The 23,306-nt window shown below is 44.6% G+C and overlaps 1 protein-coding gene across 3 annotated transcripts in view; it reads left to right on the top strand.

Moving 5' to 3' along the window:
• Positions 1-23,306, top strand: part of TENM2 (teneurin transmembrane protein 2) — a 1,752,117-nt gene that overhangs the window by 1,072,157 nt on the left and 656,654 nt on the right. For 2 of the 3 annotated variants that reach the window (XM_060240624.1, XM_060240625.1), the window contains one exon: positions 2,322-2,531. The exons of the other annotated variant lie outside the window; for it this stretch is intronic. In XM_060240624.1, the coding sequence (XP_060096607.1) occupies positions 2,322-2,531 (210 nt within the window). The remainder of the gene's footprint in view (positions 1-2,321; positions 2,532-23,306) is intronic. 3 annotated transcript variants of the gene reach the window in all.

Here is a 23,306-nt window from a genome sequence, read left to right as displayed (position 1 = left end):
ACAGTGGCTCAGTGGTAGAGCATCTGCTTGGGAAGCAGAAGGTCCCAGGTTCAATCCCCGGCATCTCCAAAAAAGGGTCCAGGCAAATAGGCGTGAAAAACCTCAGCTTGAGACCCTGGAGAGCCGCTGCCAGTCTGAGGAGACAATACTGACTTTGATGGACCGAGGGTCTGATTCAGTATAAGGCAGCTCCATATGTAGGAGGGATGGTGGCTCAGTGGTAGAGCATCTGCTTGGTAAGCAGAAGGTCCCAGGTTCAATCCCCGGCATCTCCAAAAAAGGGTCCAGGCAAATAGGTGTGGAAAACCTCAGCTTGAGACCCTGGAGAGCCGCTGCCAGTCTGAGAAGACAATACTGACTTTGATGGACCGAGGGTCTGATTCAGTATAAGGCAGCTTCATATGTTCATCTGATGAAATCAAGCTATCCTGGGGCTATCCAGGACAGGGCTAGGCTAATGTGACCGGCCCAAGGCCACCCAGCAAGCTTTCATGGCATGAGTGGCGATTTGAACCTGGATTTCCCAGGTCCTACTCTGACATTTACGTAACCACCACACCATGCTGGTGCTCACGATCGAATAGTGTGAGGGAGGTTTTGTTGTCTTTGGCAATATTATATGTACAGTTAAACGAAAGAAAATTTGCACTGCATTTCTTATCTGGCCATTATTATTATTCTTCATTTTATTTATTCATTATTCCTGAAAATCATTTTGTCCAATTGAGGAAGTCCCCTGATCTGGATGGCCCCTGTCTTGCCTGATCTCATCAGATCTCATAAGCTGAGCAGGGCCAACCTGGAGGCAGGTAATGGCAAACCACCTCTACAGTCTCTTACTTTGAAAACTCAGTTGGGGTCACCATAAGTCAGCTATGGCTAGATGGCAACAACAACAACCCAAAAAAAGAGAGAGAAGAGAGTGGGGTTGCCAAGTCCAATTTAAGAAATATCTGGGGACTTTGAGGGTGGAGCCAGGATACTTTGGGGGTGGAGCCAAGATCAAGGCTGTGACAAGCATCATTGAACTCCAAAGGGAGTTCCGGCCCTCACATTTAAAGGGACGGCACACCTTTTCAATGCCTTCCTTCCATAGGAAATAATGAAGGATAGGGGTACCTTCTTTTGGGGCTCATAGAATTGGACCCCCCTGGTCCAATCGTTTTGAAACTTGGGGGATATTTTGGGAAGAGGCACTAGATGCTGTACTGAAAATTCGGTGCCTCTACCTCAAAAAACAGCCCCCCCAGAGCCCCAGATACCCATGGATTAATTCTCCATTATTTTCTATGGGAATAAATCTCCATAGGGAATAACAGAGTTCCCCACAGACATTTCCCTCCCCTCCCCCCGCTTTCTGACGATCCTGAAGCGGGGGAAGGGCATCCAAACTGGGGATCCCCTGCCCCCACCTGGGGATTGGCAACCCTAGAAGAGAGGGATATTAAAAGTTATCTTCCCCAAGCACCAAATCGGCTAGGTATCCCACTGGCTGGCTGCTCTCTGCTCTTTCAGATAGTTTGGAATTAAAACTCGGCTACTAGAATATACAAAATCCTCATTTCTCAGAGAGTACAACACAAATATTTTGAGTGCCATGGGCTAAAAAAGATCGCATGAAACCATCATAGAATTCTTGCAGAGGATTCCTCAAATAGCAGCTACCAAGTTGATGAGCCAAATGCATCTAGTAACTTTTATGCATGAGCAAATATGTCATGTGAAAACAGACAATGCCCTATGGCTAGCAGGTTGTCTAAATCGGCGCTCAGAAATGAGCCTTCTTGTAGTTGGACTGGAACATTCTACCTGGGGCAAACTGCTTTGCAAAATCCTTATAGTATGCATGTAATTTAAACTTAACATTTGAGAAAACTTAACTGTGACGTTAACTCACATATTTCACGTTACTGTTGCGACAAGTATAGTGAATATGAAATGTCTGGAACTTAATTCTGATGTTGAATCAACAAGTGGTTGTGAAAGGATGAGCAAGGGTTAGAAGATTAGAAGACTTTTAAACCCAGGTGTTCATTCCATCTGGACATATTGCATAAATCAGCAAGAGAGTTAGTTCATATAACCTTATGCAGGATGATATTATGATTTTTTTTTTTCAGAAGAGGCCAATATGCCCTGGAATGCTTTGTAAACAGCCTTGAAGGTGATACAAAGGAGATAGTCAGTAAATATGCTGTAGGTATTCTGACTCAGCCATAGCTGTAACCATATGTGGTGACAAATGATTTCAGTGTTAACTATTTGTAGTTTCTTTCATTACATTCATTGCTGAACTTTGATCCCTCTGTCCTCTTTCCCAGGTCGTCCCATTCCACCTACATCCTCGTCTAGCCTTCTCCCATCCGCTCAACTGCCCAGTTCCCATAATCCACCACAAGTTAGCTGCCAGATGCCCTTGCTAGACAGCAATACTTCCCATCAAATCATGGATACCAACCCTGATGAGGAATTCTCCCCAAATTCATACCTGCTAAGAGCATGCTCAGGTCCACAGCAGACTTCCAGCAGTGGTAAGGAAATCTTGTACTTGTGGCATTTAATTATAAAATTAGCCCAAATGGGCATATTCCAGTTGTCATGCACGTAAAGAGTCAGATATGAAAATAATGACTGGGGGAAGGAGCATATGTTTATCACCGCATTGCTTTGGAAATGTAGAGGTTTTAAGAAGTGGTTTGGATTATTTTTCATATATTTATAACAGAACATTCATCTGGTTATTTTTGGGGGGGGGCGGGGCAACATTTCAGTTTAGATTGTTTCTTTTACATTGATGATTTCTAATGTAAAACCATGAATGCATGTCATTATTTGATTAAAATTCCCATAAATGGACTGTAGGAGAGATATATCCAAGATGTATCAATCAGCAACATTGCTTTGTATTTGTATAGAACAGTGCATTGGCAAAAAGATGGCCCTGTTGCTATTCTCATCTCTCTCTCTGTGCTCAACAGCTAATCCTAACTTTCTAGTCATCTTAAGATCAATTGAAATGAAATTGATTTATGGCCTATGAAATTTATTGGTTGCATTTTTAAAATTATAAAACAGCTTCTGACCTCTGTAACTCAACTATTGAAGAAGTTCCCTCGATTCTACTGAGAAGTCAGGTTTTGTAAAAGCGATGTGGAAACTAGAAGGTAATCCTATGTCTGAGATTCCTTGGTTGTCTACTTTTAAGGTAATTGTAGGTTAACTAAATAGGAGTCAGGTTATCAGAGCTAGTTTGGTGTAGTAGTTAAGAAGAAGAAGATACTGGATTTATATCCCGCCCTCCACTACGAAGAGTCTCAGAGCGGCTCACAATCTCCTTTACCTTCCTCCCCCCCACAACAGACACCCGGTGAGGTAGATGAAGATATTGGATTTATATCCCGCCCTCCACTCCGAAGAGTCTCAGAGCGGCTCACAATCTCCTTTACCTTCCTCCCCCACAACAGACACTCTGTGAGGTAGATGAAGATATTGGATTTATATCCCGCCCTCCACTCTGAAGAGTCTCAGAGCGGCTCACAATCTCCTTTACCGTCCTCCCCCCCACAACAGACACCCTGTGAGGTAGATGAAGAAATTGGATTTATATCCTGCCCTCCATTCTGAAGAGTCTCAGAGTGGCTCACAATCTCCTTTACCTTCCTCCCGCACAACAGACACCCTGTGAGGTAGATGAAAATATTGGATTTATATCCCGCCCTCCACTCCAAAGAGTCTCATAGCTGCTCCTCCCCCTTCCCCATAGCTCCTTCCTCCCCCACAACAGACACCCTGTGAGGTGGGTGTGGCTGGAGAGGACTCTCACAGCAGCTGCCCTTTCAAGGACAACCTCTGCCAGAGCTATGGCTGACCCAAGGCCATTCCAGCAGGTGCAAGTGGAGGAGTGGGGAATCAAACCCGGTTCTCCCAGATAAGAGTCCGCACACTTCACCACTACACCAAACTGGCTCTCCAGAGTGGCAGAAACTAATCTGGAGAACTGGGTTTGATTCCCCACTCCTCCGCATAAAGTCAGCTGGGTGATCTTGGGTCAGTCACAGCTCTTTCAGAGCTCTCTCAGCTCCATCTACCTCACAAGGTGTCTGTTGTGAGAAGAGGAAGAGAAGGTGATTGTAAGCTGCTCTGGGACACCTTTGAGTAGTGAAGGGTAGGGTATAAAACCAACTCCTCTTCCTCCTCCTCCTCCTCCTGCTGTGTATTTTTATAGGGAGACCCCACTTCCAATTGATCATACATCAAAGCCTGTTTGATTCCACCAGCCTTCTTATACTATCTTTTAAGTACTATATCCACCTATTACAGCAAGACATTTCTTATGTCACAATAGTTAATGGGTATGTAAAAACCATAACTGATGAATAAAAGAGATGTTTATGTGGGGTTTTCTGCCTTAACACATATAACAGTAAACAGTATGACCAGCATTAGTGAGCTGTGAAATTAAAGAAATGGACTTGAGGCAAAATTTGTAGCAGTTGTATTTGACAAGGAAGCAGAAGTGCTGCTTGGAGATCAATTAGGGTTGCCAACCTCCAGGTTGTAAATTTAACACGGGAGTTGACTTGATTATTATTGATTATTGTTATAACTTCCAGGTGATGGCCAAAGCTCTCCTGCTATTGCAGCTGGTCTCCGGGTAACAGAAACTGGTTTACCTGGAGAAGATGTCTGCTTTGGAAGATGAACTCTAGGGCATTATGCCCCACTGAAATCCCTCCCAGGCCCATAGCCATGGGGGGCCCGGAGGGCATGACTCCTCCACCCAACCCCCTTGGACCTTTATGGCCCCTCCTTTCCCCGGCCCCCACTCTCTCCACTGCCACTTTTCTCCCTGTGGCTCTGGCGGCCCCCCTCCACGCGGCACTTCCCCCTTTCTCCCTCCCCCACAGCCACTCAGTCACCCACTGGGCGAAACTGTAAAGAGTGGACTCCAGGGACTCTTGCAAGTGCCCCCCCGCCAATCATGTGATCGGCTGGAAAAGCCACTCCGAAGCTCGAGGTTGCTATCCCAGCTTTCTGGTGCAATCTGCAAGTTCAGTGCTGGCCACCCCAGCTGAACTTGCTGATAGCGCCAGAAAGTCAGCGTAGATACCACTGGCTTCAGAGCGGCTTTTCCAGCCGATCACGTGATTGGTGGGGGGCACCTTGCAAGAGCCACAGGAGCCCACTCTTTACAGTTTTGTCCAATGGGTGAGTGGGTGGCTGGGTGGGAGGGAGGAGGAGGTGCTGTGCAGAGGGGGGCCGCCAGAGCTGCGGGGAGAAAAGTGGAAGAGAGTGGGGGCCGCCAAAGGGGGGCCCTCCATCCAAATTTTTTCCCATGGGCCCCCATCAACTGGAATTTTCTGGCTACGGGCCTGGTCCCTCCCTTCCCCAAACCCCACCCTTCTTAGGTTTCACCCCCCCCCCCCAAGATATTTCCCAATTCAGAGCTGACAACCCTAGAGAGCACAAAGAACTTTAGTGTATGCTTATCATTGATCAGAATGTTATTTTGGTATCTGAAGTTGTGGTACGAAATAAATACAAATTTGATATTCACCAAATGGTATGCACTTGTAATAAATGAGTTTTGGATTGAGTCTCTCCTGAGGTTAGCATGTGCAACAGTTTCATACAAATAGAAGAGAGACTCAGGTATTACTGGGTAGGGTGTTGTAGGACATTCCAAAGTACATAGGACACATTAAAATATCACAATATTGTCATATATTGTTACAAGCATTATATGTCTTAAATTTTGGACCACCATGGGTTAATGTTGAGTTTGCTTTACACATTACTGTTAAGCAATTTTTAATGACTGTTTACAGACAATATCTGTGTAATATTATTTTTTTCCAAAGATGCATAATTGAGAAAATGCTGATCTTGTATAATTGTAGAGTACATATAGTACTTTTCAATCATTTTCGAATGAAATAATCAAATCGAATGAAATAAATAAATTTTAAATGATTTATTTCAATCTACTTGTGCTGATAAAATCTTGGAGAACTGGGATCTATTTGTATCAATAATCTGTAAGTGATGTAGTACTAGGGTTGCCAAGTCCAATTAAAGAAAAATCTGGGGGCTTTGGGGGCGGAGCCAGGAGACTTTGGGGGTGGAGCCAGGAACAAGGATGTGACAAGCATAATTGAACTCCAAGGGAGTTCTGGCCATCACATTAAAAGGGACAGCACGCCTTTTTAAATGCCTTTCTTCCCTAGGAAATAATTAAGGATAGGGGCACCATCTTTTGGGGCTCATAGAATTGGACCCTCTGGTCCAATATTTTTGAAACTTGGGGAGTATTTTGGGGAGAGGCACTAGATGCTATACTAAAAATCTGGTGCCTCTACCTCAAACAATAGCCCCCCCAGAGCCCCCAATACCCATGGATCAATTCCCTGTTATTTCCTATGGGAATCGTTCTCCATAGGGAATAATAGAGTGCTTAGTAGACATTTCTCTCCCCCTCACGCTTTCTAAAGGGGGGGAGGGCCTCCATACCAGGGAATCCCACCTCCCTGCTCCATCCTTCTCTCTCTCTCTCACACACACACACACACAAATACTTACCGTACTTGGTCTTCTTCCAGCAGAATTTGCTCGCTGTGAAAACGAAAGCAAGGCTGCACAGGAAAAGAAAGGGAGGGGCCGTTCCTGTTTCCTGTGCAGCCTTAAAGGAACACATTTTAAAAATGGATCCCAAGCTGTAAAACAACATGATGCCTACAGGTATGTTCTCTCTCCCTCCAGATTTTTTAAGAGCGGGGGAGGAGGCTGAAAATTCAGGGATCCCCCGCCATGGCGGGAGGTTTGGGAAGCCTATGTAGTACAGGTACATCTCTTGTAGATGTACAAGAACATATTGCTGTGATTCTGTTCACATAAAGTAGTAACAATAAAGCTTACAAGCTAGCTTGTTCATGTATTTTAATTTTTTAAAAAAAACACAAGCTGCTGTCGCACCAATTTCTAAAATAATCTGTGGTGTACATTTTTATCCCATTTATTACCATCCTTTGACATTTCAGAATCCAGATTTAGTATTATTATGAATACATGTGGAGAAAAGAAAGTATTTGATAGCTTATTGTAAGTTTGGTTTCTTTGACTCTGAAATCCATAAGTATTAGGTGTAATCTGTCATGTTTATTGGTACATTTTGGAAGGTGGCTGTCCTAATGCAACAGATGGAATTATGTGAACATTTAGAATAGTGTAAATATGAACTATTATATTGATCATATTGCCTTTAATAAAGTAGCACTTGCACGGATGAATGATGAACTTTGACTAAATGTATACTTATGTTTGTGTCAACCTTCACAGTTACATACTAATTCCTAAATTAGTTTATGATGTGTCTTTCCCAAGATGAGGAGATAGTCATCTGATTAGATTGCCCCGTGCCCTTCCTGCTAGCCATTCTCATATACTTGGAAAATTCATATGTTTAAAAAAATTACCTAATCAAATCTCATATCAAATGAGCAATCTATTGTTGATATTATGAAAGCCTTTAATCTACGATAAATCTTTATTAGAACTCATCAGAGCTTCCAAAATGAGAGAATGAGATTATAGCTCTCTTAAAATGACATTACATCATTGAGATGATTGGTTTATCATTTGGAGAAGTGACATCCATCATAACTAGCATAACCACACAGCAAATGAATTCAACCTTTTTACTGTAGGACAATGACATGGCAATTGCTCAAAACCAGGCTTAAAATGAAATTAAAAATGTACTTTTTCAGGTACTATGCTAACTTAATGGAATGTATTATTAAAAATCATGTTTGAGAAAAGTTTGAATAATTAAAATGCATAGCAATGTATTCCTTTTTCATCATTATCATCTGCTTTCTCTTATACTTGCCTTGTATTCTAAGTCTGCTTTGGCGGGGAGGGCAGGATACAAATCAAATCAAATCAAAATAAAATATTCAGCTAAATGATATTTTTTTAAAAATTAAACAGCATCTGTCTTTTCCATTTTTATTTGTAAATATAACAGTCAGCAGATCTTTTGCATGTGTGTATATACAAAATATCTGTTAGTTGCTGTCGCAATGAAATGATCTTAGGGTTACTAAGTCCCCTTTGGTTGCCAACGGAGGACTTTTTTGTGTGTGTGCTGCACACACATGGTGCGATGATGTCACCTAGAAGTGACATACAATGCCGGGCACATCCTGTGGGGACACTCTAGAAATTCAGAGGGAAACTATAGTTTCACGTGGGAACACTCTAGCAATTTGGGGGGAAACTCTATAGCACCATAGAGTCCCCCCCCCAATTGCTAGTGCTTCCCCACATGAAACCGTAGAGTTTTCCCTGAAATCCTGGAGTGTCCCCTGCATGACATGCCTGGCATGAAACATCACTTTTGGGTGATGTCATCATGCCATGCTCCACCATGCATGACGGGGCTCTTTGCGGGGACAGGGATCCCCCCAGAGGCTAGCTCCCTGCCGGCAGGCTGGGAGCCCTGAAACCAGGAGAGCCCCCACCCCCAGCGGGAGCTTGGGAATGATCTTCTAGAGCTAGATGATCTTCTAGTGGTATTTTTATTTAAGTAAGAATTTTAGTTGGATGAGTACATCTGTAGTCCCATGATTGCCCTGGTATGCTCTCATGGAACCTTCTTCTGCACTTGTAAAAACAAGACAGCAACCCAGAGCTTGAAAAGCAATGCACATACAAAGCATCTAATTCAATTAATAGGTAAAATACAATCTCAGTGTGCAAAAATTTCCTTAGCATATAAATAGGGCTGATATCCCCAGTGTGGAATTTCCTGGAGATTCGAGGGCACTGCCTTTGGGAGGGAAGAATTTGGGGAGGGATTTCACTGAGAATCTGTGGTATGATGTTCCGGAAGGAAGAATTTATGTATGTAAAGCCCTTTCCCAAAATGGCACCACACTTTAGTGACCAGGAAGTGCAACCCAGTGTTGGACTATGCAGGTGAAGGATTTCCACTGTGCATATATGAACATGCCGACAAGATTCTCCAAGACTGATATCAACAGGGCTGACTACCTGTCTCTTAGATCCATGTTCCTCATGGCTGGTGAAGCCAGTGGAAAGTGAATAGTGGGACCCTTGGTAGACATTATCAGTCTGTCCCTGGATTCAGGGGTCTACCCAGAGGTATTCAAAGAGGCTGTGGTAACGTTGCTCTTAAAGAAGCTATGATGGACCCCTGTATCTCTTCAACTCTCAGCTGGATTTTTCCTGCCAAAATTGCAATCCCTCTCAGTGACTGAGTTACCCAGCGGTAGCATCTATATCTTCTCTACTGCAATAAACTGCCCCACTCTTTTTGATTTAGGCTTTCACTCAGCACAGGTACTTGAGGGAATGTTGTCTTATATTTAAACCCTTATTGAAATGGCACATGAAGCAAAAGTTAACTTTCAAAACAGAATAAAGATTTTTTTTTCTACTCAAATTTTTTATTATAGACTCATTACAATTACTACCTGTTCCAACAGGTAGGTGTATCATAATAACAAATCAAAAACAACACAACTTAAAAAAGTCTCATATGTTACTATTCCACACCACTTAATATATATATATATATATATATATATATATGCCTATTTATATTTTCTATTTTTTTATAGCAGAGGAATAATTAAGCTTAACAATGCTGCTTTCCCTAACAGATTTTTAGAAAACTTAATATCACAAGCATTCAATATAACTTCTTATTTTCCTTCTTCTTCTATATCTTGATTATTCCTTCCACTCTCAAAAAAAAATCCATAAAGAATAAATTCTAAATATATATCTCAGTCCCTGGAGACCTTAAAATTAAGGTCAAGAAGAAAAAAAAAACAAGAACCTCTTCTTTCTTCACCTGGGCTGAATTAAACAAGGAGGGATATTACCCAGGTGCCCTCACCAGCTGACCCCACCCAGCCTTTAATTCTGAAAGAAAAAACAATACATATAAATTATAAGTTTCTTCAGCTTTTCCCTTTTCTTGTTGCTTCAGTGTCTTTTAAATAGAGTCCATACTTTCTTCCAGATTGACATGAACTTCCTCAATACACGCACGGGTTGTCCTTGGAGGAACAAGAGGAGAGCACAGAATAAAGATTTTAATAAACAGGCAGAGGATATATAAATATGAGGATTTAAGGCACAGAGGTTGCTATGGTAAAACTTTCTAATATATACAGAGTTGAGGTTTTTTTAACATACAAGAGAGTGTTGCTGCTTATTGTATATTTCAGCTGTTACACAGAATCTAAATACACTATCTTAGAAAACAGCTTTTGTCTTTGTGCTTCTTGGTTTCTCCCTTCAGAAATCGAGGTTTTCTTTTTAGTTATGTTAGCTTTCCAGTAACTTTTGACGTCTCTAAGCTCTTCCTCTTTTATCACAGACCAGGGTTATCTTCCCAGACCCCTTCTTATTGGCTACAACTTAGTCTAAGAAGCAATAACTCCTTTTCCTATTTGGCTTGTCTGGGCGTTCTCTCTAACTCCTCAAACCTCCATCCAAATTCCTCTTCCTACGTGTGGTATAAATCAGTGTTGTAGCTTTCTTGACTGAGAATTGGAATTCTCCCTCTGAGTAGTTTTAATATATCTTAGTCAATTGAGTCCCGCTTCTCTCTATAGAGGTACTTTCCTGACAAATCCCTGAAAGAAATCATTGATTCTCAAAGGCCCTTTCGGCATCTGTTCCAGATTCTGCAAGCACTCGATCTGTCTGCTACAGATTTGCATCACCTAAATTGATATTGCATTCTCCCTTTCTCACAATACAAGAACTCGTGGGCATTCGATGAAATTGCTGAGCAGACAGGTTAAAACGGATAAAAGGAAGTACTTCTTCACCCAAAGGGTGATTAACATGTGGAATTCACTGCCACAGGAGGTGGTGGCGGCCACAAGTATAGCCACCTTCAAGAAGGGTTTAGATAAAAATATGGAGCACAGGTCCATCAGTGGCTATTAGCCACAGTGTATGTGTGTATGTAAAATTTTTTGCCACTGTGTGACACAGAGTGTTGGACTGGATGGGCCGTTGGCCTGATCCAACATGGCTTCTCTTATGTTCTTAAAATATCACTTCGCACCTTCCCACAGGAAACAGTTTTATCTGTGGATTTTTACTTCTGTATTTGTGTTGTTTAACATGATTGTGAAATTGGTGGTGGGGAGCCCACAAGAGTCCTTTCCTTCCTAAGTGAGTTGCCTGCCAGCCATCCAGCCAGAGCTGTCAGGAGAATGTGTGAATGAGTGTCAAAGGGTTAGTGAGGGAGGAGTCTGTGCAGGTCCTTTTTCCCCTCAGAAATTGGCATGCCAGCCAGTGCCCTCAGAATAAGATGTGTGTGAGTTTGAATGAGTTGGAGAGTGGGGATGCTAACTACATTGGTCTCAATAATGTATCAGGGTTCCACTCCAAACGATTTAGCAGGTGATACTTTGATATTACTGTGCCAACATCCAAGTTCTCGTTGAGAAATCAGTAGACTCCCCTCCCTCCCCACCTTAAAAACTAGGCTACCAGTCACTACTGTCAGGAGAAGATGCATGTGTGTGTGAATGAGTAGGAGAGTGGGAGTGTTGGGATGGGAAATAATACCAGTAAGGCATGAGGCATTGCTACTGAACTGACAGCTACTGGCAGGTAGATGACGGGAAGATCTGGCAGAGGAAAATTGGTTCTAGCCAGTAGAATGATGTAATCAGGTGAGAAGTGCAGGGTGACTCAGCACTGTTTCCTCATTGTTTCCACTGTTTCACTGTTTTCACACCAAACTGGAGAGCCAGTTTGGTGTAGTGGTTAAGTATGCGGACTCTTATCTGGGAGAACCGGGTTTGATACCCCACTCCTCCACTTGCATCTGCTGGAATGGCCTTGGGTCAGCCATAGCTCTGGCAGAGGTTGTCCTTGAAAGGGCAGCTGCTGTGAGAGCCCTCTCCAGCCCCACCCACCTCACAGGGTGTCTGTTGTGGGGGAGGAAGGTAAAGGAAATTGTGAGCCGCTCTGAGACTCTTCGGAGTGGAGGGCGGGATATAAATCCAATATCTTCTTCTTCTTCATTGGTGCAGCAGTTAGCAGCAACTGTATATTCACGAAGTTACGCTGTACGTACTATCCTCTTACTATTCTATGATTGATTGGCGGAGCATTATGATGGAGAGTCTGTATATATGTAAAATAAAAACTTGTGTATAGTTTAAGAACACAGTGTGGTGTTGGCTGTGTTAAACTATTGCTCATCGGCGTGGACGGGCAGTGGCAGTCACAAATCTGCTAACTTATACGCCGATAGGGAGCCCTGGCTACATTGGTCTCAAAAATGTCTTGTGGTTGCACTATAAACAATAAAGAGAAAACGTCTAATTTTGCCTAGGAGAACATCTGCCATGCAAAAAACAGTAAAAATGAGTCCGAAAGCAACTCTCAGATAAAGAAAACTATGGGAAGTTGGAGAAAATAATCAACAGGAGGTGGACGGGAAAAAAAAGACAACAATGAAAAGTGGGATGGCGCTTTGGGGAGGAGTTTGTAAACTTGGAGGAAAATTAAGAGTTCAATCCAGATTTGGATAAGGGTCTGAGCCAAAACCAGTTTCAAGAACCACAGGGCAACATCAAGGTGGAAGTGGGGTCAGTACACACATAAAACAAATGTAAAAGCTAGGTGAAACCATGAGGCAAGACAGAACTGAAGGCGGAAGGTAATGTAGAAGGTTGCTTTGGAATGCACATAAAGAAAGGTTCAAATAGCTAGTAGAGAAAGAACCAAAGTCTCTTGCCTCAGAAGCCAAACTCTCTGGTTACTGATCCAGATGATACATTTCAAAGACCAAAAGGCTACTGACACTTTCCCCTCCAGAGCAACTGTTTTTATTCCTCTAGCAGCTGATGCTCACCAATCAGAGTGTGTGTGGAGTGACCAATCACATTAGCTCTCCACTCAAAGGAAGATTAAATCTTAAACTTCCTGATTCTCTGAGACAAGCGGTATTTTAAAGCCTGCTTTTCTAGTGCAATCCATCACAAAAGTCCTCTCTCGATCCTATAGATCCATCCAATTACCACCCAGTCTCAAATCTTTTGTTTCTGGGTAAGGTAATTGAGAGAGCAATGGCAGAACAGCTCCATAATTTCCTAGAAGACACATTGGCACTGGACCTGTTTCACTCTGGATTCTGCCCTGGCCATGGGATGGAGAAAATGTCGACTGCCTTTACAGATGACCTCTGCAGAGATTAAGGTGGGTCAGTGCTGCTGTTATTGCTTGACCTTACAATGGTGTTCAGCATGGCCAATCATGACCTTTTGACCCCACCACCTTGACAACAATAATTTACTAGGACTTTGTGGGGTGGTTCTGACTTACCTAATTTCTCCAAGGTCAGGGATAGAGTTTAGCACTAAGAGAGAGGGTGTCAACTAGATAACCCTTAGTATGTGGGGTCACTCGGGGCAATTCTCTCTCCAATGTTGGTATATGTGCCCCTCACCTAGCTGGTGTGAATTTTCAGGCTGCAGTGTCACCAGTACACTGATGGCACCTAGCTGTACCTGCTGACAGGTGGCCAGCTGGATACCACCCCAGGAAATTTGGCTGAGGGGCTGGAGGCCATGGTGGGATGGTTGAAACAGAGCTGGATGAGACTGAATCCTGCTAAGACGGAGGTTCTGTGGCTGAGTGGGGGGGGGACCCCCTGCTCTTGATGGTGTGCCCCTAATACTGGCACTGACTGTCAGGAGCTTGTGTGTGGTTCTGGATGCCTCCTGATCAATGGAGGTCCAGATCACAAACATTGCCAAACTGGCATCCGCCCCAGCTGGTCCCCTTCCTGTCTTGCCCTGACCTAGCCACAGTAGTCCATGCAATGGTCACCTCCAGATTGGACTACTGTAACGCCATACACAGGGCCTTCCTTGAGACTGATCTGGAAACTACAGCTGGTCCAGAATGTGGTGGTGAGAGTCCTTATTGGAACACCATGGACAGAAGCACATATACAACCAGTGCTGCACCAGTTGCAGTGGCTCCAGGTGGAGTACCGTATCATGTTCAAGGTTCAGGAATTAACTTTTAAGGCACTAAACAGTCTGGGACCCACATATCTTCAGGATTGCCTCCTCTGATATATCAGAAGAAGAAGGAGGAGGAGATTGGATTTATACCCTGCCCTTTACTATCGAAAGGGGTCTCAGAGTGGCTTACAATCTCCTTTCCCTTCTCCTCCCCACAACAGGCACCCTGAGGTAGGTGGAGCTGAGGCAGCTCTAACAGAAACTGCTCTCGAGAGGAACAGCTCTGCTAGAACTTGTGACTGACTCATCAGCAGGTGCATGTGGAGGAGTGGGGAATCAAACCTGGTTCTCCCAAATAAGAGTCCATGCATTTAACCGCTACACCAAAGTGTCTGTCTTCTGGATCATACCAATATTATAGCAGTCCTCTGGTATACCCCTGAAGAGAAAGACCTACTAGTGATCCCCAGCTCAAAAGCTACTAGTGATTCCCAGCTCAAAAGACATCCAGCTTTCCAGAGTTGATGGCAGGGCGGAAGAAAGCAAATGGGGTGATATTTGGGGATCTTTCTAAAGTGTATTCCATTAAAATGCAATGTTTTAAGTTGTATACAAAGTGGTATTTTATGCCAAAATGGCTTTCTCACATTTTTAAGTCTACCTCAGCTCATTGCTGGAAGGGATGTAATGCCCCTGGTTCCTATATAAACTGTTGGTGGGAATGCCTGGTGATTGAATCATTTTGGCACCAGATTCATTCTTTGATTTTACATATCATGGGGATAGATTTACCGTTTCTCCAAGAATCATTTTTATTGACATATAGGCCAGATTTGCAAGTGCAGAAAGATAAAGCAGAAATTATATGTACCCTTATCGCAACCGCCGAGTTGACGAAACCGCCGAGTTGATGGGAAAATCCTGAAGCCCCTAGCATAGAGCTCTGGTGTATAAAAAAAAAAAATTGGGATTATTTTGTTATGGCTATGTTAGCGGATAGCATGACCCAACTTACTAATGCTGCTATCTTACTAAATTTTCCATTATCTGGCATTCAATTTTGCAATACTTCTCAGAGAATGATATAATCCCTCCTAGAGCTATTCACAAGGACTTCTAACACATTTAAATTTCTGGCTGTTGAACTTATATATTATGATTTTGTGAAATGTTTTTGCTGTACTCCATTTTTGAATATTTTAATGTGGTTTTGTTTTTGTTTTGTTTTTTTGGTTTTTAAAAAAGACCATTCAGCTGTCCTCAACCAGAGCCAGGCTCTTTTCAGCCCTGATCTCAACCTGGTGGAACTCTCTGCTGAATAACATCTGTGCCCTGAAGGACCTACTGCAGTTCTTCGGGGCTTGCTAGGCAGAGATTTTCTGGCAGGCTTTTGGTTGACGATAGCAGTGGGTTCCACCTCATTGGCACCCCCCCCCCCCACCTCATTTCATGCCTCCTCCATGAGACTGTGGCACAATCTGAAGTTTTTCATGGCATTTGATAATGTTTTAACTGTGTGTTATTTCACTGTTTTGATTCTGGTTTTAATTAATTTACTAGGAGTAAGGCCCGTTATGAAGAAAAGTACAACAGGCTCTAGAAAGAGGCCCTGGGCAAGTGCCCACCACCCTCGCTGTCTTCCCACCTACCCAAGGGAAGGTTTTGACTCTCCCCCACCTCAAAGGGAGCTGATCTCTGCCATCTAGAGAGCAATTATAAATCTGAGTGCTCTCTAGTGGTTCCCCAGGAGGAAATGGCATTTTATCTGGCTGAGGTCCTATCCCTTTTCAAACCCCATCCTCTTCAGGCACCGCTCCTTAAATCTCCAGGAATTTTCTAGCCTGGACTTGGCAACCTCATCTCCTTCCCTTTATCTGCCCCTCTGACTTAAGGTGTCTATCGCCTTCCCCCTCCCTGCAATCTCTCCATAGGAAAATGACAGTCTCTCTTCACAGTGCGGGGGGGGGGGGGGGACCAAAGCATACATCATTCTCCTCTCCCTCCATGTGATCTGGGCCAAGGGAGGCCAGATTGAAGGCCACCCGGGATCGGGCCTTCTCTGTCGCAGCTCCACTGCTGTGGAATCAACTCCCAGAGGAGGTGCGCGCCCTACGATGCTTAGATCAATTCCGTAGGGCCTGTAAGACCCACCTTTTCAAGATAGCCTTCAACTGATGACAAGCTAGGAAGTGCCGCTGAAAATGCTTTTAGTTACTGAATTCTACTGAAGACCTAATGTTTATAGCACCATATTGTTAATGTTAATTTTAATAATCTGTAATTGTTTTAACCATGATTTTATAAGTATAACTGATGTATAATGTATTTTATGTTGTGAGCCTGCCTCGGCGGGGAGGGCGGGATAGAAATAAAAAATTATTATTATTATTATATTATTATTATCTGAACAACAACTCTGTGAGGCAGGTTAGCCTGGAAGTCTGTGACTGTTCCAAAGTCACCCAGTCAGCTTCCACAGCAAAAACCTGTGTCTGGCAGACCCCATTCTGAAGCCCTAATTCCTATGCCCTCCTCAAACTCTACCACAGAATCCCCAGGAATTTCCCACCAACCTGGAAAGGTACCACTAAAGGCCTCTGGGTGACTGCCTCCCCACCCTTGATGTCTTCTCACCCACCCAAGTGAAGGCATTCACTCCCCCCCCCCACCTCATGGGGAGCTGATCTCTGACATCCAGAGAGCAGTTGTAATTCTGAGTGATCTCCAGCCCTCACCTGGAGATTGGCAACAGTGGTTCCCCAGGAAGAAAGGCCTCTCTCTCAGAGGCCTGTAGTGATACCTTAGGAATTTTCCACCAACCTGGAAAGGTACCACTAAAGGCCTTTTTGCAAAGGGCCCTGCAGCCTTGCTGTCTTCCCACCCACCCAAGTGAAGGTATTAATCCCCCCCCCACCTCAAGGGGAGCTGATCTCTGCCATCTGGAATTTCCTAACTTGGAGTTGGCAACCCTGCAGCCTCTAGATAGGAAAAGGACAGTCTTTCTTCACAGTGTGTGTGTGGGGGAGAACCAAAGCAGCTGACATCATTCTCCTCATTTGTCTCCCCCCTTTGATCTGAACAACAACCCTGCGAGGCTTCCTTATCTCCTTCTCAGGCAACCAACTCGGGGCGAAGCTATGGGGAGGAGGGAGAGAGGGAGTGAAAGAAAGTAAAGGTAGGACAGCCATGCCCTCTCAGGCAGTGCCAGGCTCCCTGGCTATTGCAGTGGCTTTCGGAGGCTGTGTGCTGGGAGGCCGTCTGTGGGCTGTTGGTAGGGCCCTTTCTGAGGCTGGTTGACAGAGAACAGCTGGAGATGTGACTGTCTCTGAGACTGCTTTTGGCTGTGTGTTCAATATTCCTAGGCCTGTAGGAGGCGGGGGCAAGGGAGTCAGCCAATGAGAGGCCAGAGATGGGTGACCGATGTGTGATAGGCCAATAGTGTGTTCTCACAGTAACTGCCAGAACTAAGGTTGGGTGTGTTTTACTGACAGAATCAGCTTTGCTGGCTGGCAACAGCCACTTGGGTGGGAGAGAGGAGCGGACTGAACCAATAGCACACAAGTACTCTTGACTGATAGTTTGCGGGGCCAAAGGCTTGTGCCATACAGTACCATTGAACCCCCAACGAATAAGGATGGTCAGATTTGCCACCACGCCAGGATAATTATTTATAACAGATGGATGCATTTTATTGTTGTTCACCACGCTAAGCCTTGTTTTCGCAAGGGAGGGCAGTCTAAAATTTAATCTACAAAAAAAGTGTGAATGTTATTTGCTAGAGGCAGAGAGATGTACCCCTTACTCTAGTGATGTCTGAGTCTATCCTGTCACTTTCTTCCATATAAATCGAATGGTTGCAATTCACTTCTATGGGCAGCAGTCAATGTTTGCTCTAAGCTGCAGTCTTGTGAGCAAAAATTCTACTTTGTGAGCTACTGGCAGTATAGTTGTGAGCTACTGCATACATTTGTGCGCTCTGGGGCCATCCTTCCTGAGCTAAAAGAAAAATGTGTGAGTTGGAGGCTAAAAAATCTGTGGGCTAGCTAAAGGCTAAACATCTGTGAGGGAACCCTGGTAGCAGTATATGGCTATATTTAGATATAGTGTTCTTTGGGAACAAACCCTTACCTTCTATTGGGAGTTTTGGCTAGGAATCCTAAAACTTGCCAGTTCAGCTCATTTCCCACTTGCAAGTGGCAGCCTTTAGGACTCACAAAGTTCTATTCACAGTAAGTAGGTGCCACTGGACTCAAACCTCTGTTAACTTTTGTGTTTGTATGCTAATTTACTGTCATTCACGGATCTTTCTTGCATCCGATCTCAGCTATAGTCACCCAACACTTATGCATTTTGATTCTAAGTGACCCGTCCTGACAATCGCCCACTCCATCCTGTATAAGTAAGGCTTGAGGAAACTGTTTCAGTGTATCTGACAAAGTGTGCTTGTACCCACAAGTTTATCTCATTAATAAAACTTTGTTGGGTTTAAAGGACTCTGCTACTTCAGACCAACATGGCTATGCCACCAGCATCTGTTTACAACCTGTTTGTTGTATTTCCAGGCTACTTGCAGCTGGAAGTCAGCTTTTGATCTTCTGGGAAAATGTTGTTCTCTACTGAGCAAAGGGGGGGGGGGGTTTGGGCAGGGGGGGGCGGGGTTGGTGCTTATTTTGAAGGGAGATTAGGAACTCATTCCCAGTCAATCACCCAGCAGTCAAGTTCTTTTAATCCTCCACCCTGGAAACTTTGCTGCTTCTAGACCTTGAGACAAAAGGAAGGAAGAAAAGGAAGGAAGGAAGGAAGGAAGGAAGGAAGGAAGGAAGGAAGGAAGGAAGGAAGGAAGGAAGGAAGGAAGGAAGGAAGGAAGGAAGGAAGAAAGGAAGGAAGGAAGGAAGGAAAGTGATGGTTAGAGGAGTGATCAGAAGTCCAGCAAATATTCCTTCCTTTCTCCCCATCTTAGCCTTGAGCAGCAGAGGAAAGGAGATAAATTAGTTTTTCATTGTCTCCCTTTAATATTAGGGAGATCAGAAGCCAAATTTCTCCCTTTTGTGATTCAGAGAATAAAAGCCTTACCTCTGTCTCCATCCTGCTTGGACTTTAGAAAGAAAAAAAAACAGGTCTTTCTCCCCTTCAGGTTGCAGTGATTAAAATCATTGCTTCTGTCCCACTCAGCTTCACCCAGATTTTAACTCTCTAGCATCTTTTTCTTTTTAAGATCCCCCCCCCCTTGCAAACCTAGAGCTTACCTTTCTCTTCCATCCATGACCCCAGCATCTGGATTTAAGTATCCACAGATGAGGTTATGTTAAGAATTAAATATACTGATGTTATAGCTATTTATAATTTGCTAGTAAAGTTAATTAATTTATCCTGTAGCAGAACAGTATTGGATTATATTTGAAGTGGTATATTTTTTTTCACTGTAAAATGGAATCAAGAATTTAATGTTGAAGGTACCAGAACTGCCCTAAGGGAGTCTTCTTTTTGTTTTGTCTTGTTTTTATCAAACTGTCTTGGAGGCCCTCATTTGCTCTTCTAAGGCATTCTAATTAGTGAGCTTGTGCGATCAGGATTTATGAAAAGGCATGTCTCTAGTATCCAGTTATATAAATTAAAGCCCTATTATAAGTAATTTAAAAACCCCACAGATACAGAATGGAATCCATGCAGGTGGCTGAGCGTCACCATCTTCTAAGTGAGAAAAAAAGTAGATCCTATATTTTTCAGCTGGCATGGTAGACAACGCAGCAGCGGTAACAAAAATCCTGACTCCTTCGCTTTTCTTTTCGTGTACCCAACAAAGCATTGAGTTGGAGTTATTTAATGGACTGCATAAAAGGGTTTGGGCAGATCAGTAGGTAGCACCTTCATCTCTTTGCCAGAAGGAGGTTGGTTTAAGCTGTAGATAAGAAACCTAGGCATGCATATCCATCCCAGCTTGACCGAAGTAGCTGCTGGATCACTAGAGGAACTTTTCTTCTATATTAAAGCGGGCTCAATAGTGAGGACGTTAAAGATCCCCTGGTACTTTTTGAAACTGAATGTGCTAGCCGGGCTGGGGTTTTTATGTGCGTGTGTGTGGGGTTGTTTTATATAAAAAAGAAAATATCTTAAATCAGTGAAAACACATTGCGGTTTGACAGAGCCGGGCCTTTTCCAGCTCATATCCTGCTGCTATCCAGCTGCACATCTGACGGGCAGGCAATACATCTTGGAGTCAGGCCAGCTAAAGAACTTTTCTAAGACGCCAGCTCTGCATCAGAAGCAGCAGAGACCAAGCCCCATTGGCCTTATCTACAGAGATCCTCCAAACCCCACTTTCCCCCCACGACAAGGTCCCCAACCTTTTTGGCAACAGGGACCGGTTTTGAGGAAGATTATTTTTCCATGGACCGGGGCGGCGGGGGTGGGGAGCAATGGTTTCGGGATGATACAATTGTGATACAAATACAAATGATACAAATACTCCCCCCCCCATGCCTTTTACTTTAAATACAATCATACTCCCTCTCCTAATTCCTTTGCTCTGGCTCCCTCGGCATAGTTGAGTGCCTGAAAGGTGTCCCCCTCCCTTTCTTCTTCTTTCCTCATGCTTTCCCCTCCAGCTTTTTGCAAAGTTTCTGAGCCACTCACATACACAGCCACTCACATACATAGACCTGGTCTTTCCACAAGGGTGCTCCAACCATTCTCTGTGTCCGCATGAAAACTCCCACCCACTTCAGCTGGCAAAGCAAGCGCTTTCTCGAGCTTTCAAAACACCTCTGTCACCCCAATTCTTCCTGCTCCACTGCCTGTGCCATCCCCACCTCCTACTCACTTTGGCGGGGGGCTGGCACAGGCAGGCAGGGCGTCCTCCTGTGCAACCCCAGCTGGGCTGGGGGCAGAGACATGTGCGGTGAGCAGAGACAAGTCAAAACGTGAGGAGAAGAAGCCAAAGCCAAGCTGTCGTCGTAGGGTGGGGAGGGAGGGAGTGCCCTGAACCAGCAGCGCTCCAGACGGCAATGTGATGCCATGCACGTGATTAACCCATCTTTTGCAAAAGAAAAACCAAACACCAAGAAAGGAGGCGAGGGGGGGGGTAATGGCTCTTTCTGCCCTGTGGAGTCAGTGCTTGGAGTGGTTGGAAGTGAACAGGGAGTAGCCAGCAGGCGGGTGTGAGGCTCTGTGTCGGGCAAGCGGCTGTTGACGTGGCGGGGGGGGTGGCGGGGGGGGAGGTGGCGGGGGGGGGAGGTGGCGGGGAAACTGATCAACTGTCCTGCAGCCCGGTCGCCAACAGACTGTGGCCCGGTTGGGGACCAGGGATTGGGGACCATTGCCCCACAAGATTTATATTTTTGAATTATGTATGGTGTCATGGGTGCTGGGGACCCTGCAGAGGAAGACGAGTCTGCCGAGGAAACTGTACCCCTGCCACCTGCACCAGTACCCCTGCCTCCTGCTGAAGAAGATCCCAGCCCCCCTGCCTCGCCCTCTCGGGTGGCTCGTGTGCGTGACCGCCTCCGTCAGGACCTCAGGGATCGGAGGAGGGCGGCACGCTCACAAGCAAGACGCTCCCTGAGTCCTGAGTTTTGAGAGGATTCTGGCCCTCCTAAGAGCAAGGATGCTTGAGTTGTAACAGGATCCTGGCTGCCTCCCAGAGCCAGCAATTAGCCCAAATGGGCAACAGCCAGCAGAGGGCTATATAGCTGTGGGCTTTGGGAGGAGGCTTTGTGGAAGCAACTAGTCATCTCCCTGACGTTCTAGCATCCACTCCGGCTTGACTTTGGTCCCTGACTCCCTGACTTTGGCTTTTGACTTCTGGACTCCCTGACCTCGGCTTCTGGACCTCGGACCTGCGATACTTGCACAGCAATTTGGATTTGGCACCTCGGACACTCCTGCTTGCTGGCTACAGACCTCGGACTGCCTCTGGACTTTGCCTGACCCGGCCCCAGCCATGACATATGGTTGTATGAGTGCTTTGGCTCATTGTGTAGATTACATGGCTTCCTGCCAGACACAAAGATAGGAGGGGAGACCACAGATGAAAATGCAGAATTTTTTTTTATAAGAACCATAGTCAGGTAAATCTGTTTTGTTAAATATATCGTATCTGTTCAAGTAGGCATTACTTAACAAAGGCATACGTTACAATAAATCTGTTTGAGGTACTACACATGCATAGCATAGCATGTGTGATAAATCTGTTTGATGTGTAATTGCAGCAAGTCCATATTTTTTTAAAAAAAATCTTTTTATTAAAGATGAACATAGTAAGCCCTACAGTCTCTTAAAATGGAATTATCAATAAGTTTATTCATTTATTTCATTTATAGTTCACCTCTGTCATTAAGACTCATGGAAGATTACACAATTAAAAACAATACAATAAGAACGGCACAACACATATACTAGACGGGAGCACATTCAGCCGGGCCTTCGGGGAATGCGCTGGCTGCCAATAATATACCGATTCTGGTACAAGGTGCTGGTTATTACCTTTAAAGCCCTATATGGTCTAGGACCTGCCTACCTTAGGGACCGTCTCTTCCCATATGTTAACCAGAGAGCACTGCGATCTGGCTCCCAAAATCTGCTCGTAATCTCCGGGCCAAAGGAGGCCCGGTTGAAGTCAACCAGGGACAGGGCCTTCTCAATAACAGCCCCTTGCTGGTGGAACCAGTTACCGGAAGAGGTCAGGGCCCTGCGGGATATTGGACAATTCCGCAGGGCCTGTAAGACAGTCCTCTTCCGGTTGGCCTATAACTGACCGGCACCAAACCACCAAAGTACCAAAACACTGAAGGAAGTGTATAGATTGCATGTTGTTGGACGGATGCACTGTTTTTAATGTTTTAATTTCTTAACGATGTAGATTGTTATTATATTTAAAATTTGAATTCTATGTTAGAATTTCTGTATCGTGAGCCGCCCTGAGCCCGCCTTGGTGGGGTAGGGCAGGATATAAATCAAATAAATAAATAAATAAATACGCAGGGGTCTTTTTGTAGAAAAATAGGTGGTGGAACTCATTAGCACATGCTGCCCACCCCCCACCAGCCAAAAGCAACCCAATGCAAGAAAGGAGCACCCTGTGCGAACGAGGTCTATTTGGGCTGGCTAGATCTCTAGCCAACCCAGGCAGGCCTTGCTCTCCTGGGCCACACACACCCTCCCCCAGTCAAAAGGCCAGCAAGCCACCTGCCACCCAAAATCACATAAGAAGTGGAGAAAGGGTGGTGCAGGCTTCTCCAGGGGTTAATGAGGGCTGCTGGGAGTGTGGCAAAGTCC

The sequence above is a fragment of the Heteronotia binoei genome, chromosome 5 (assembly GCF_032191835.1).
Source record: "Heteronotia binoei isolate CCM8104 ecotype False Entrance Well chromosome 5, APGP_CSIRO_Hbin_v1, whole genome shotgun sequence".
In the NCBI taxonomy this organism is placed as follows: domain Eukaryota; kingdom Metazoa; phylum Chordata; class Lepidosauria; order Squamata; family Gekkonidae; genus Heteronotia; species Heteronotia binoei.
Note: the sequence above shows the minus strand (reverse complement) of the source record. Positions and strands in the feature narration are given on the sequence as shown.